Source organism: Silene latifolia, chromosome Y (genome assembly GCF_048544455.1).
Source record: "Silene latifolia isolate original U9 population chromosome Y, ASM4854445v1, whole genome shotgun sequence".
NCBI lineage: Eukaryota > Viridiplantae > Streptophyta > Magnoliopsida > Caryophyllales > Caryophyllaceae > Silene > Silene latifolia.
In genome coordinates this window covers 437,336,557-437,352,417 of record NC_133538.1, presented here as the reverse complement: position 1 = coordinate 437,352,417, position 15,861 = coordinate 437,336,557, and the positions used below count along the sequence as shown (strand labels likewise).

The window sequence follows — 15,861 nt, the reverse complement described above, 5'->3', positions numbered from 1 at the left end:
CTAGAGTTAGTTGTACGAGTTGGGTTAGTAAATTTGTAATCCGGAGAAAGGTACTAAATTTATTAATCGAGAATAGTGGACGTAGGTTTCGACTTGTGAAACTGAACCACTTCAAAAATCCGTGTGTCTCTCTTTCTTTCGTTTATTTGCTTTGCTTTTAATTCGTTAATTAGTTAAAGTTTAATCAATAAACTTTAAATAATTAATTATACATACATAGTCGAAAATGCTTTCAAAAGTTTTAAATCCTCAATTCACCCCCCCCCCCCTCCTTGAGTATTTTGGATCAATAGACTCTTCACGCCATCAAGATATTATCACTAATATTCCTACCAGGTAGAAAAGCGTTTTGAGTTTCACTAACTAGGGCCCCCATAACCTTTGACATCCGATTGGCAATGCACTTGGTCACAACCCTCATTATCACATTACAGAGGCTTATGGGTCGATAGTCCGAAACCCTTTCCGGTGAATCTATCTTAGGGATGAGCGTAATAAAAGTTCAATTTACCTCCTTTAAGACCCTGCCAGAGTTAAGAATCGACAGCACCGCACTAGTAAACTCTTCTTTGATCATAGACCAACACTTTTGGTAAAAACAAGCTGGGATACCGTCCGGGCCAGGAGCTTTAAAGGCACCCATTTGAAACACTGCTCCCCGGACCTCTTTGGCTGTGAAAGGTTTGTCCAGTCGGTCCACTTCATCCTGCGATACAAAATGATTAATGTGCAAGAGAACATGATCGAAAGTAGATATATCCCTTACCTCCAAGCCATCCCATGATGCTCTATAAAGATCCTTGAAAGTTCTTAAGAATTCACCACATATCAGCTGTTCCTCATAGAACCATGTCCCATTCTCACCCTTCAGCCCATGAATATGATTACGACCTGCCCTACCTTTAACCCAATTGAAAAAGAACTTAGTGCATGTATCACCATCCACCATCCACTTAACCTTTGCCCTCTGTTTCCAAAACAAACCCGCGGCTTTGGCAAATTCCCGCACCTCCTCATTTACTCTAGTATACTCCTCAACACCTCCCCCCGAACATGCTAAATTCATACCATGCTCTAATTTTCGATCAAAATCCTCTCATTTTAACTGCCATTCAGCTTTTTTATCAAGAGTACATTTTTTAACACTTGTTCTAACTCTTGCCATCTTCCTGACAAGGCGGAACGCCGGCGACCCTCTATCATTTGTACTCCAAACCTTGCGGACCGTCTCCAAGCAATCCTCATAATCCAAAGCCCAAGCATCAATTTTAAACGGTTTTTGACCCCCACTTCTAATAAGATTCAGATCAACTTCAATGGGGGCATGATCAGAAATCTGAATAGGGTGGTGCTTAATACCCGAATCCGGAAAGAGAGACAACCAGTCCTTAGACCCCCAAAGCTTTGTCAAGCCGCTCATAAACTCTTTTATCCCCATGACGGTTGTTACACCAAGTAAACCGGGGGTCCTTAAAAGGGATATTCACTAACTCATTTCTTATTTATGAGATGATACCTGAACTGTCGTATTGTTGGAATAATTTTTTATTAATTCTTAGATGGTTAATTGTGTAACAATTTGTGGCTTGATTTTTTATACAACTTCGGTTCTACTGTAATATTCAAAGTTATAGATATGGCGATTAGTTGTGCTAAGCGATTTATAACGTCAAATGTGATTAACAACCAAATGTCTTTATAGTGTGGTTTCACGATGTTCATAGGATTGGAAGAACTGAGTCATGAATTATTGGTTAAATTATTCTTGTTATTATAAGTTGTAATCGTAAACATCATGTGAGCAATGGAACGTTTGGTTCCGAGCAACGGAATTACATAACGCCATAGCTTGTGTAAATTAGATATCAACATTACATAGTAATTTGTACATTATATTGCTCGGTTAAGCATTATTTGAAGTTGTTTCCTATGTTAGGACCACCCTAGCATTAATTTATGTAAAACTCGTATGTGTTATAGATATACGTTGCAAATAACCTGAACTAATAATATGTATGATGTTTTACTAGTTATAATTCCTTTTTGAAACAAATAATCATAGTACTCGTTGCTGCGATAACCCTAAAACATGAGTGACTACCCATTAGTAAGATGACTAATGTGAACAAGTGTCGAGTAGGTTATGAGTTCACATGAGATAGTTCACATGTATGCATGATATGTGTCGATATTATATGTTTGACTGCGAGTGTGTACACCTTTTTTTTCTTTTTAATTTGATTATATCAGGCTCTCTTGGTTTGGTTGTGTGACTTATGTTATGTATGGATTTACCAATTTAGTTAGCCTAAATCAAGACTAACTTACTTCGGACCTATAAGAGTTTAAAGAGTATGGCATGGTTAATTCAATGTCTTAAGTGCATAAGAATATGAGTTATATTTATTTGTTTATTGTGATAATGGAACATCAAACTGTGATAGGATATAGGGATATAACCCGACTTGTGGATTCGTAGGTTGGAATGATCTTTTGTTAAAATTGGAAAGGAGTTAGTGTTGCTAAACCGTTGAGCATAAGTGGGTGGACGTCATACGATGATTGATAAACAAATAGAAGTATTTTGTGAAAGCAGGGCTTTTATTGGGGTGTTTTGCGACATGATTAAGGTATATGAAATGTTTGGTGTGTCATGTGACTTGAGTCATAAATGGTAAATTTAATAAGTAATATATAATACAGAATTTGTTGTAGTACGTTATAATAATATATGGAAACAAATTATGATCTTAGTTGCTACGATAATATCTTAAATGATGGTGGTGTGTCATAGATAATGACATTTTGCTAGAGGTTATGACCTTGTTTACCTTATCTGATGGTTTCTTAGCATAGAAAGTGGATTTAGTTCGTATAGTTCTATTTTATATATTGTAAAGATGATGGACTTGGCTTTGTAGTTGTGTTGTAGTGGCCTTTGCGATATCCTCATTTATTTGTTCAGGTATGAATTTGGTTATGCAGACGTAACCTTATTTTTAAGCGGGCAGAATATAATACCCTTCCTGTTTAGGACCCGTTAACTGACTCTTGACCTCGTAGGACCCTGGTTGGGAGATCGAGAGGGAGTTAGATTGTTTTAGTGACTGGATACTTGTAATACCACATGTTTCGGTATAGGGGTTACTCGACCGAGCGGGCCTTACTAGGTCGAGTAAGGTGTTGGGTGTTATGAGTTTGGGTTCAGGTTAGTCAGTACTCGATCGAGTATGAAGATACTCGGTCGAGTTGGGCGTACTCGATCGAGTACTCCCTGTACTCGACCGAGTACCCGTTCGGTTACGGGTAATTTTCGAAGATTCGATTAAAAGAGTTGAGGGGTATTTATTATATTTCGTCAGTTTCTAAATCATTTTACAATCCCTAAAAGTTTACTACGAGTCTCTCACAACTCTCTTAATCATTTTCCAAGCAAGGATCAAGCCTTTGTGATTCCGGATTCATCTAGCGTTGCATCTATCGTAGTTGTAAGTCTCTAGTTCTTCTAATTTGGATTGCATCTATCGTTGTTGTAAGTCTCTACTTCTTCTAGTTTGAATTAGTTTGAGTTATAGTAAATCCTAGTTTGGGTTAATTTGGGGGTTTAGGGTTTGGTTATCATATGTGTGTTGATTGTTGATTATCATTGTTGTAGGTGACGATGTGGCATTCGTTATGCATTTGTATGATTGATTGCAGCGTAGCGGATTGCGAAAAGGTAGGGTTTCCCTACTCGGTTTACTGTTTAATCATTATAAGTATATGTTTGTATTGTTGTACGATTGTTGAATAGGATCAAGATCGGGTAGTTGAATAGGAAGCCATGAAGGGCGTGAGAGAGGAGGTGGAGGTAGTTGATGATGACACGTTCTTCTCATCTCCAAATCCGGCTTTTGACGATGTATTAGCTACTACGACTAGTTTATAATTGCTGTGTATATACTAATTAATTAAACTTATTAATTAAAGTAGTGCATGTATATATATACTAATTAATTAAAAATGTGAAGGGCGTTTGCAAGAAGCCTTGTGTTCTTTACTACAGTGCCCCTATAGTACCAACTGGAAAAATTGATGTTGCTAGAGGAGCCGTGTTCTATTACGACCAGATTCAAGAAGTTGAGGTTCACGTCATTGCCCTCCGTTAGAATTGGAGGCAAGTGGAAGTGACCCACTTATATCTGGAGGAGTATGGTACTCTAACAGTACCACTTAGTGATTGGTGTTTGCAAGATGTCGTGGGTTCTATTGTGCAGTGGCCTGAAGGATTCATTAATGTTGACATCTCTGGGGTAGTTATGCAAAAGCTAACACATTTTATATAATGAACGTGTTAGCATAATATCTCCCGATATTTTGCAATCAGTTAAGGATATCGTTGTATATATTTTTATATAGTTCATATTGTATATGCCTAGAATAGGGGTTTTGGTTAGGATTTTTCCTAACTTATAGGAGCTGCATATTTGTATAAATTGGGTCATACGTTGAGTGAAAACAAAAACACATTTCCACAAAAACTCTTTCTCTGTTTCTATGTTCAATCCACAATATGGTATCGTGAGCCAAGTTCATACTTGCGATATTTGTCTTTTTTTTTCCTTTCTTTCTTTTGTTTTGTTGATCCTTTACAATGGTTGACGATAAGTCAATTGCTGGTGAAGGGAGTAGTAATGGTAATCCGGTTTATGCTCTTTCGAACCAGGATGGTACGGGGGCGCGGATTACTCATGTTGTTCTCACGGGATCCAAGACCTACGCCGAATGGGCTAAAGGTTTCCGGATTGCGTTGGGAGCCAAGAGAAAACTCGGGTTCATTAACGGAACTCTCAAGCAAAAGCCCTCCAATCCGAAGGAGTGGGACGATTGGACGGCGGTTAATTATTCTATAATTGCGTGGATCTTTAATACTATAGAACCACGCCTACGTTCGTCAATTTCATATCGTGAAACGGCTTTTGATCTCTGGGAGGATATTCGTTTGTGATTTTCAGTAGCAAACGATATCAAGCTCTACCAAATTCAATGCAATCTTGCCGATTGCAAGCAAAAATCTGGTGAGTCGTTAATGGATTACTATGGTAGAATTAAAATGTTATGGGATGACATCAATGACTATGATGCCCTACCCACTTGTGATTGCTGCTCCAAATGCGATTTGCAGGGTGTTATTCGTAAACGCAGGGATATTGAGCAGGTGCGCGGCTTTCTTATGGGTCTTGACCCCGCCTATGCTACCGTCCGGTCTAGCATACTTGGTACTACTCCCTTGCCTGATATACACGTGGTATATGCTCGTATTGCTCGGGTGGATGCTACTGCCAACCCTATGGCTTGCGCTGTGACCGGAAAACAACAGGCTAAGCCTGAGGGTGCTCCTTGTCCTCGTTTCAAGTGTAGTCATTGCCAAAAGGAAGGACACACTATGAGTCGTTTCTGGGAAAAGAACGGGTTCCCTGTTGGCCATCCTCGGCACGTTCCTCGAACAGAGGAGACCTCTTCACCAGCTTCCTCTTCTTCAGTCAAAACCAACGCTGTTTTTGGTGAACCATCGGTCGTTACTAATATGGTCCGCTTGAATGGTAAGCCTTCTTTAACATGGATAATTGATACGGGCGCCTCGACACACGTTTGTTATAGTGAAGAATTGTTTGAGTCGTGTGTGTCTATTCCTCCAATCAATATCGGTTTACCTAACGGTGCGAGTTTGACAGCTACAAAGGCGGGAACTATAAAGCTGAATGATAAATTATCACTTGATAATGTTTTACTAGTTCCGTCTTTCAAATGCAATTTGCTTTCGGTTTCGCAGCTATTATCCACGCAGCAATTGTGTGTGCAATTTTCTAATTCTCATTGTGTGATACAGGACCTTGCCTTGACGACGATTGGAGTGGGTAATCTTTCGGATGGGCTATTCTACCTGACAATGGAGGAACCAATGCGTGTTAATGTTGTGACCGGGCAAGAAAGTGTGGCGTTGTGGCATCAGCGAATGGGACATCCTTCATCTCGGGTTATGCAGCACATCCCTTCTATTTCTAGTTTTAATAGCGAATCTGATTTTTCGCATTGTGACATTTGTTTTCGAGCCAAACAGACTCGTACTCCTTTTCCGTTGAGTGATAATAAAGCTGAATGTTTATTCGATTTAATTCATTGCGATGTTTGGGGGCCGTATTCTCTTAATCGTGCGTGTGATTCTCGTTATTTTTTATCAATTGTTGATGATTATTCACGATGCATTTGGGTGTATTTGATGAAAAATAAAGATGAGGTTCCTAGACTTCTACGTGATTTTTTTGCTTTAATTGTTCGTCAATTTAATAGGAATGTGAAAATTGTACGAAGTGATAATGGGACGGAGTTTCGGGGCCTTATTCCTTATTTTCGAGAACATGGCATAATTTTTCAGACGTCAATAGTTAAGACACCCCCAACAAAATGCTCGGGTTGAAAGAAAACATAGACATATTTTAAATGTTGCTCGTGCTTTACGTTTTCAAGGTTCGTTGCCTATTGAGTTTTGGGGGGAATGTGTCTTGACAGCGGCATATTTAATTAATCGCACTCCCACTCGAATTTTGCAAAATAAAACTCCTTTTGAGTTACTGTTTGGTCAGGCACCTGATATGCGCTTAATTCGGGTTTTTGGGTGCTTGTGTTACGCTAAAAATCTTCATGCTCGAGATAAATTTGATTCCCGAAGTCGTCGTATTTTCATTGGTTATCCATTCGGTAAAAAAGGATAGCATCTATATGATCTTGAGATGGGCAACTACTTTCAGTCGCGAGATGTCCATTTTATTCAGTATCATTTTCCTTTTGCCACGCCTGAATTTGTGTTTGAGTCCTCTGACCTTGCAGCTCATCATGCTGATTTTCAGTTTCCAGAAATTGAGGGGGGGTCAGGTCTGCAGTAGACAGATTCAGTTTTGTCCGAGACTGACTCAGGAATGCAGCCACGACAGACTGCAACAGAGCAAATACAGCAGCAGTCTGCAATGAGCCGTCTGATGTTATTCGTTCGGATTTTTCAGAAAACGAAAGTTCTCAGTCTGGTAATTTGAGTCCGTCTAATTTGACAGATCCTAATCAGAATATAGCGAGGGGCGAGGGTGACGGGAATGAGTCTAGTGATATTTTTGATGTGGCTGATGAAGAGGTTCATTCTAATATAATTATTAGTGAAATGGTAGATGAAGCACAGGGCCGAGGTAAACGGACGAAGTATGAGAATTCTCGTCATAAAGATTTTGTGAGATGGGATTAAGTGAAAGAACACATTAACACGACTTTGGTTCCTTCCGGCTCGTCACCCACAACAACGTCCGTCAAAGGTACTCCTTATCATATTGCTAATTATATTAATTGTAAGAATTTTTCGCCTGCCCATCAACATTTTCTTGCAGCTATTACAAATGATACGGAACCGACTTCTTTTAGAGAAGCTATCCGTGATCCTAAATGGAAGAAAGCCATGGAAGAGGAAATTGATGCGTTAGAGGCAAACAATACTTGGTCTGTAGTGGATTTGCCACCGGATAAAACCGCTATTGGATCTATGTGGGTCTATAAAATAAAGAGAAATGCAGATGGGACAGTTGAGCGATACAAAGCAAGACTTGTAGTGTTTGGCAATCATCAACAAGAAGGGATTGATTTTGCTGAAACGTTTGCTCCTACAGTCAATATGGTGACGGTCCGAACATTTCTCACTATCGCTGCCATTAATAATTGGGAGTTGCACCAAATGGATGTTCAAAACGCCTTTCTTCATGGGGATTTGAGGGAGGAAGTTTATATGAGACTGCCACTTGGATTCGGTCATGGATTGCGTGGAAAAGTTTGTCGTCTTCATAAATCTTTGTATGGTCTTCGCCAGTCACCGCGTTGCTAGTATGCTAAACTTGCCACTGCTTTATGTGATTATGGTTTTTCACATAGTCCTTGTGATCATTCTTTATTTTTTTATCGTAAGGATGACGTGGTTATCAACATCATTGTTTATGTTGACGACTTGGTGATCGCTGGTAATAATAGTGTTGTTATTCAGGACTTTAAAAATTATCTCAATCAATGTTTTCGTATGAAAGACTTAGGTAAATTAAAGTATTTTTTGGGACTTGAGGTGGCACGAAATTCCAGTGGTATTTTTCTTTTTCAACGCAAGTACTCCCTCGATTTATTGACGGAAACAGGGCTCCTTGGCTCAAAACCGGCCCTTGTTCCAATGGAAGAAAAACACGAACTTGCGTTGAATGTCGAACCATTATTTCCTGAGCCCACGAAGTATCGTCGATTGGTAGGCAAGTTAATATATCTTACTCTTACTCGCCCTGAGATTACTTACTCGGTCCATATTCTTTCGCAATTTATGCAAGCACCATCTCAAGCACATTGGGATGCGGTTATACGAGTTATTCGTTATCTCAAAGGCAATCCGGGGCAAGGTATTTTATTGCGCGCTGACACCTCTATAGTTGTTGAGGCTTATTGTGACGCTGATTACGATAGCTGTCCTATCACTCGTCGCTCATTGTCCGCGTATTTTGTATTTCTTGGTGGTTCACCAATTTCTTGGAAAACTAAGAAGCAAGCTACTGTGTCTCGTTCATCTGCTGAATCTGAATACCGTGCAATGGCTTCCGCTACATGTGAAATACTTTGGTTAAAGGGTTTGCTTCGAAGTTTGGGTTTTGAGCACTCAAGGGCTGTCACGCTTCATTGTGACAACACGGCGGCTATACATATTTCTAATAATCCCGTTTTCCACGAGCGTACTAAACATATAGAAATTGACTGTCATTTTGTGCGTGACGAGATTGTACGAAGTACTATTGCGCCATCATATGTTACTACTTCCACTCAACTTGCGGATATACTCAAAAAGGCTCTCGGGCGTTTACAGTTTCACCGTTTGTTGGGCAAGTTGGGCATTGCTAATCCGTATGCTCCAACTTGAGGGGGGGTGTTAGCATAATATCTCCCGATATTTTGCAATCAGTTAAGGATATCGTTGTATATATTTTTATATAGTTCATATTGTATATGCCTAGAATAGGGGTTTTGGTTAGGATTTTTCCTAACTTATAGGAGCTGCATATTTGTATAAATTGGGTCATACGTTGAATGAAAACAAAAACACATTTCCACAAAAACTCTTTCTCTGTTCAATCCACAATAGAACGCCTTTAAATTTATTAGGGTAACCTTATCTAACATATAGTAAGTACTTTAATTTTTACATTTGTAGGAGTTACACGAAGCCATTATGGCTGAAATTAGGACTACTACGTCAACACCCAAACTCACAGATTCGACTGCGTCTCTACCCAAAATTCAAAAGGTAGTAATAATTTGAAAATAGATTGTGAGATTTTTTTTGGTATTTAAATTATATATGACGTCTCATGTAATGTGTATATATTATGGATGAATATGTCAACGGGTTTCTATTTAAATGCGACCGTTTTCAATAGATTTATTAACCACCGTTTTATTTTTAACCGTGATCGAATTTATAAATATTTTTTTTAAAACAATTATTTTAGCAGGTTCCAGCAGCTGCTGAAATGCTAATTTTTGCAGTAGCAGGTTCCGCTGAAATGCTACTGCAAAATAGCATTTTAGCAGTTGCGCATTGCAAAATTTCAATTCTGCAACATCAGAATATTACACAGATTGATCAATTCAACCCAGCATCAAAATATTATAAACAGAGTGACCAAAACTAAAAATCCAGCATCAAAATATTCAACCCAGCAACAAAATATTATAAAGAGAATATATACACACATTCATAATGAGCGAACTATTGACACTCCGGTAATGAAAAAAAACAAGTGGGTGAAAGAAAACAAGTGGCCCACTTATTTCTCATGTCGTCGAGGTCTTCCTTCGAATAGGTTGGGTCTTTGTTGTTGATTGTAGGTGGGAACTACAAATCAAAATATACTTAATCAAAATAGACAGAATAAGTGAAATATTATACGAATTAAACCCAAGTTACGTTTGAAATAGTTATTAAAACACACTAACCGGTGAGGGTATGTCGATATACTTTTGGGTGATAATCTCCCACATGGACCGACAACAGAAAAAGGCCCAGTCGTTGCTGCCTAGTTGTTGTATAGGAGACTATTAATCACATACAAATAAGCTAAATTAGATCAACCTCTCGCATAAACATAAATTAAATGATAGGAGTAATTATTAAGAATACACTTACTTTTATCCTGACAAAAGTTAGACTTGATGCTCCCATTATTTGAAACACCCTAATTCATAAATATATACAGGAAATTATAATTAGCATTTCGCTTAGTAATACTGATGGGACATTAAAAGGATCTTAGTCTTCAAAGGTCATACAATAACAATTGACATTATAATGTAAGGTTGTAAACTTACTCAGTCATCATCTTTACAAATTTATCAGTGGGAGAATGTCCGCAAGAGTCAATCCAGTACACTATGCCTTTTTTCACACCGATTACCGTTAGCAGCCAATGCTTGCTATGAAATATTGGAAATTGAACTGTTAGTTCATATACATGCATGTAAGCCTGTGTTAATAAATGAATAGAATCGTGATTCATTATAATAAACTACTATACATACTAATTCTCATTGTATTGGGCAAACCATAGGCTTTTGGGCATCATCATCCGTTCAACAATTTTTTCATTGTACTCTTCGTATGTGTATCCAAAGGACTTATGAGAGAACAATTCAGGTGACACGAAATCATAGTCATGAGAAACATAGTTCCTCTCAGCCATGTGTGTACACAGGTACCTATTACGTCAAATGGAACGAAGAACTTTATTTTCATTGATGATTTAAATAAACATCATTATTCGTAAAACCAAATGCCTAGTTTTAATTAAAAAACTTACTTAATCCAAATTCCAATGTGCATAACATCTAACTCGTCAAGGTCAATTAACTGACACAATGATTCCCCATCCATATAAATAATGAAACCGAAACCCATAACATCCTCTTCGATGTCAATCATGAGTACTTCCCCGACAGCTAGCTTCCTTTCAGCCAGCTGGTGCAAAGCTACGAACGTTGGAGTACTCAATTTTTGCATATAATCATCGGTCTGATATTTAGCTTTAAGAGGAACACCAACATTGGGTGTTCGTACAACTCCGGCCTACAATTTAGAAAAAAAAAATATATACATTACACGAGACGTCATATATAACTTAAATAACCAAAAAAAAAGGAAAAACTCACAATCTATATTTCAAATTATCACTACCTCTTGAATTTTGGGTGGAGAGGCAGTCGAATCAGTGACTTTGGGTGTTGACGTAGTAGTCCTAATTTCAGCCATAATGGCTTCGTGTAACTCCTGAAAATGTAAAAATCCAAATACTTACTATATGTTAGATAAGGTTACCCTAATAAAATTAAAGGCGTTCATTATATAAAATGCGTTCGCTTTAGCATAACTACCCCGAAGATGACAACAGTAATGAATTCTTCAGGCCATTGCACAATAGAACCCACGGCATCTTGCAAAAGCCAATTTTCACTACATGATACTATTAGAATACCATACTTCTCCAGATATAATTTTGTCACTTCCACTTCCCTCCATCCCTCACGGGGGGCAATGCCTTCAACCTCAACTCCCCTAGCAACAGCAGTTCTGCTCGATGCCACTATAGAGGTTTGGTAGTAAAGAACACAAGGCTTCTTGCAAACGACTTTCACATTTTTAATTAATTAGTATATATGCATGCACTATTTTAAATAATAAATTTAATTAATTAGTATATATACAGCAATTATAAACTAGTCGTAGTAGCTAATACCTCGTCAAAACTCGGAATTGAAGATGATAAGAACGTGTCTTCGGCTCCCACCTCCACGTCCTTCTCCCCTGCCTTCATGGCTTCCTCTTCATCTCCCCCATCTTGATCCTTTGCCATGTCTTTCTCACTTCGCATGACCGCTTTTTTCTTCTTATTCCCTGCTTCCTTTATAACTTGCCGAACCATAACCAACTCTTCTTCAGATGGCTTATCCCCCGTTTCCACCATTCTGAGTATCAACCTGGCCATTGTTTGTAGTTGTGTAGTAAAAATGAATATGATTAAAATAAGTAGTATAATTTCAGCATATATATATATATATATATATATATATATATATATATATATATATATATATATATATATATATATATATATATATATATATATATATAAATATATATATATATATATAAATTATGTTGAATAAAGTACAGTATTTAATTGCCCTATCATCACCACTCATTGTCTTTCGAGTATTTTTCCCAAAATACTTAGTGATACCAATATGCGTCGATATCCCTCTCACACGACTTGGATGCTCTGCTTTGCCGATTGCCCTAACAAGAATGTCATCGCGTCCTTCAGGCTTCCATTTTCCTTCCTGTACCTCCTTCTCACAGATTTTCTATATACACATAAAACCATTATGCAACTAAATTTTATTGAAACTCACAGTTATATAACCGACCACCAGTGGTAGGAGTGACACATTTATTCAAACTTACAATTTTCTCTTTGACGGCCTTATTGTAGACACCGAAATTTTATATTTTGGTAGATATTTATTAGATGGTATATTTATTATTTAGAGATAATTATCATTAAAGATTGTGATAATATCTTAGGATAATAGAGAATATTTCCGTCTTGCCCTATAAGCTAACTAGAACTATAAATACAGCTGTTGTGTTTAGGGTTTGGGGAGAGCACATGGATTAAGTCTCAAACGACCCCGTCTTCCTACTACCAAATTGTAGGTAGATGGAATAAGTCACAAAACGACCCCATCATCTCCCTACGGGATTAAGTCGATAAGACCCCCGTAGTACTATCAAAACCCTAAATCCCTTAGAGATGGAATCAAGAGAGTTACGGAAATTGTAACCCTTAATCTTTCATTAATAAAACTCTTGTTTTCCGTATTATCTTTGTGCCTCTTTATTTATTATTGCAGGTTCAATTTTTATGGTTCACAAATTGGCACGCTCGGTGGGACGATTTTTGCTCTTCATCTCCATCTTAAAGGATCAAATTTAGTAAAAGAGGTTCGAGACCAAGTTGCATTCGAGACCAAGTTGCAACCGACATCAAAGTCTCTACAACAAGTCTCGAGAGGGCATCTGTAGACACCGAAATTTTATATTTTGGTAGATATTTATTAGATGGTATATTTATTATTTAGAGATAATTATCATTAAAGATTGTGATAATATCTTAGGATAATAGAGAATATTTCCGTCTTGCCCTATAAGCTAACTAGAACTATAAATACAGCTGTTGTGTTTAGGGTTTGGGGAGAGCACATGGATTAAGTCTCAAACGACCCCGTCTTCCTACTACCAAATTGTAGGTAGATGGAATAAGTCACAAAACGACCCCATCATCTCCCTACGGGATTAAGTCGATAAGACCCCCGTAGTACTATCAAAACCCTAAATCCCTTAGAGATGGAATCAAGAGAGTTACGGAAATTGTAACCCTTAATCTTTCATTAATAAAACTCTTGTTTTCCGTATTATCTTTGTGCCTCTTTATTTATTATTGCAGGTTCAATTTTTATGGTTCACACTTATCATATGGAGTTTCTAACTTTCCATTCTTAGGAGTGTGACCGCCCACCCAAACGTCGTGACGATTGACAGTTCCAAGCTTCTTCTTAATCAATCTATAACCACCCCTGGAGCCATGAAATATGCTCTCTTTCTTTGAAATGTTCTCTTGGTTCTGCCTACTCATAGTCTTCATAAAATGAATTGTATCGAGTAACGTAAGCATATTTCATTACTTATTAAGTGATTACTAATAAAGTGATCCCAATGAGTCGCAGATAAATTACCTTAAACTTGTCTGACTACCTATAAGCAATAAAGTTAATCCAATCTTGCTGGCTGACAAACTTATACTTATTCTTTGGTGGTTTCTTGTTTATCTACCCGGTCTTCTTGTCGAACAAGTGGTTCTGAGCAACCTTTAACTTCCATGATCTGAAGGAATCGCCTGTCTTTCTTATAAGGTAACCATCATGTTCTTGGGGGACAGTGTAAGCTGTCTGCATATATGGTGAGTATATTTGGTTAGTTTCGGCTAATAGCACATATCGAATACTAAGATAATTTCATCTCACTGTATTTATTATTGTTTATACATATCTTTATTCTCCCTTATAGCTTTTCCTCCTTGTCTTGACTCAACTGATTGATACGCGGCAAACCGAGAGGCACATACTCTCTTACACAATAACCAATCCAAGTCGCGAACTTTGCAGCAAAATCACCATCTGGCAGCCCTGTTAATGGATCCCATATAAGTTTATTAGGTATCCCTCTTTTTATTGCTTATAGGGAAACCCTATGGGTCCTTCGCCTAGTATCCGATTCCAAATTATTCTCATCACCCAAATCTTCTTCGTTTGACCTTTTCCCATCATTTCTTTTCCGCTTTCCACCCATATCTAAACCAGAAATTAAGAAACTGCTAACTTTAAGCATTAAGTCGACATAGCAGGTGTTGTTTAACACACAATATACTTAAAATAATAGGTGTTGTTTAACACACAATAAACCTAAGATAATTAGGGGATAATATCACAACTAAGAAAATAAAGACATTAAGTTAATGAGACGAATGAGTAGGGTTTATTATTACTTCAGGTATGGCGATGACCGGGGGGGGGGGGGGGGACGGCGGCGGGGATGGCAACGACAGAGGCAATGGGAATGGCAACGGCATAGGCGACGACGACACGACGACTGCAAAGACGACGGCGACGGAGAATAGTAGTGGTTCTAGGGAAACTCGGTGTTCGAGGATTTTAAGTGGGCGAGGAGAAGATTTGCAAGTGTGTTGTTTAAATATTTTATTGAAACTAGTAAACACGGGTTAAGCGAAACCGTATTCTATATTTTGCAATATGACCATGGCTGATTATAAACCCGTAATTGTTGTCATTATATTACATCGGTTGGTGCCTAACCGTTGTCATTTATCTTTCATTGTGTCAAGTTTTTCCCGCAAAAAAAAAGCATCTTCCATATTTGGTAATCCGTATTAAGTTAGTACAAACTTCTTTCTTCAATTAAGCAACTAGGATAGCAAGTAGGGGAAAATCAAGAATAATGAGAAATACAAAGTATTAGCCACTGGCACACGGCTTAAAAAATACCGTATAGTCAAACAATTAATTATTTTTTAATATAATGAGTCGTATCGTCATATCTTACATTTATTTATTTATTTTTAATATATTGAGTCGTATGGTCAAACAATTAATAAACGGTGCACGTTGAAGTTAGAACGTCATGATTGACAACGGTTGTAGGTGAACCATTGTTAATGAAAAAAATTTACAACGGTTGTAGTTGTAGGCTAACCGTTGTTATTGAACCAATTTACAACAGTTGTAGCTGAACCGTTGTTGATGAACCAATTGACAACGGTTGCAGGTGAACCGTTGTTGATGAGTATTACGTAGCAGCAATCTGGATCTTGATTACTGACTGATCTATGGAGTTCCAAAAATGGAAGCAAATCAAACAAGCATAAATTAACACTTTCAAAATGATCATTTCCTTTAATTTTAAACCAAATACATTAGAGCAATTATCAGAAATAAAAAGATGTATAATAAGCCGGAACAACCCCGGTTAAGTGTAAAAAGCGGTTTTCAACCTGCCACCAATCACGTCACTCTGGTATACCGCTAACTTCCGGGTCATTGGCTTCATATTTTGCAATAACAGATTGAATATATGCAAGGACACGACTTGCATGTGGAGATATGGTTGGAAGAGTACAACTCAACATA

General features: G+C 37.8%; 1 protein-coding gene across 1 annotated transcript; it reads left to right on the top strand.

Moving 5' to 3' along the window:
• Positions 1–4,633: 4,633 nt before the first annotated feature.
• On the top strand, positions 4,634–8,965 carry LOC141632636 (uncharacterized). Its single transcript, XM_074445165.1, has 7 exons — positions 4,634–4,928; positions 4,995–5,764; positions 5,870–6,016; positions 6,789–6,912; positions 7,041–7,217; positions 7,413–7,846; positions 7,982–8,965. The coding sequence occupies exons 1-7, from the start codon at positions 4,634–4,636 to the stop codon at positions 8,963–8,965; spliced, it is 2,931 nt and encodes a 976-aa protein (XP_074301266.1).
• Positions 8,966–15,861: the final 6,896 nt, after the last annotated feature.

Coding starts and splice junctions, on each gene's coding strand:
- LOC141632636 (XM_074445165.1), top strand. CDS start 4,634: ATGGTTGACGATAAGTCAATTGCTGGTGAAGGGAGTAGTAATGGTAAT. Junction 4,929..4,994: donor TACTATAGAACCACGCCTAC/GTTCGTCAATTT, acceptor TGTGATTTTCAG/TAGCAAACGATATCAAGCTC. Junction 7,218..7,412: donor AGATGAAGCACAGGGCCGAG/GTAAACGGACGA, acceptor ATTTTCTTGCAG/CTATTACAAATGATACGGAA.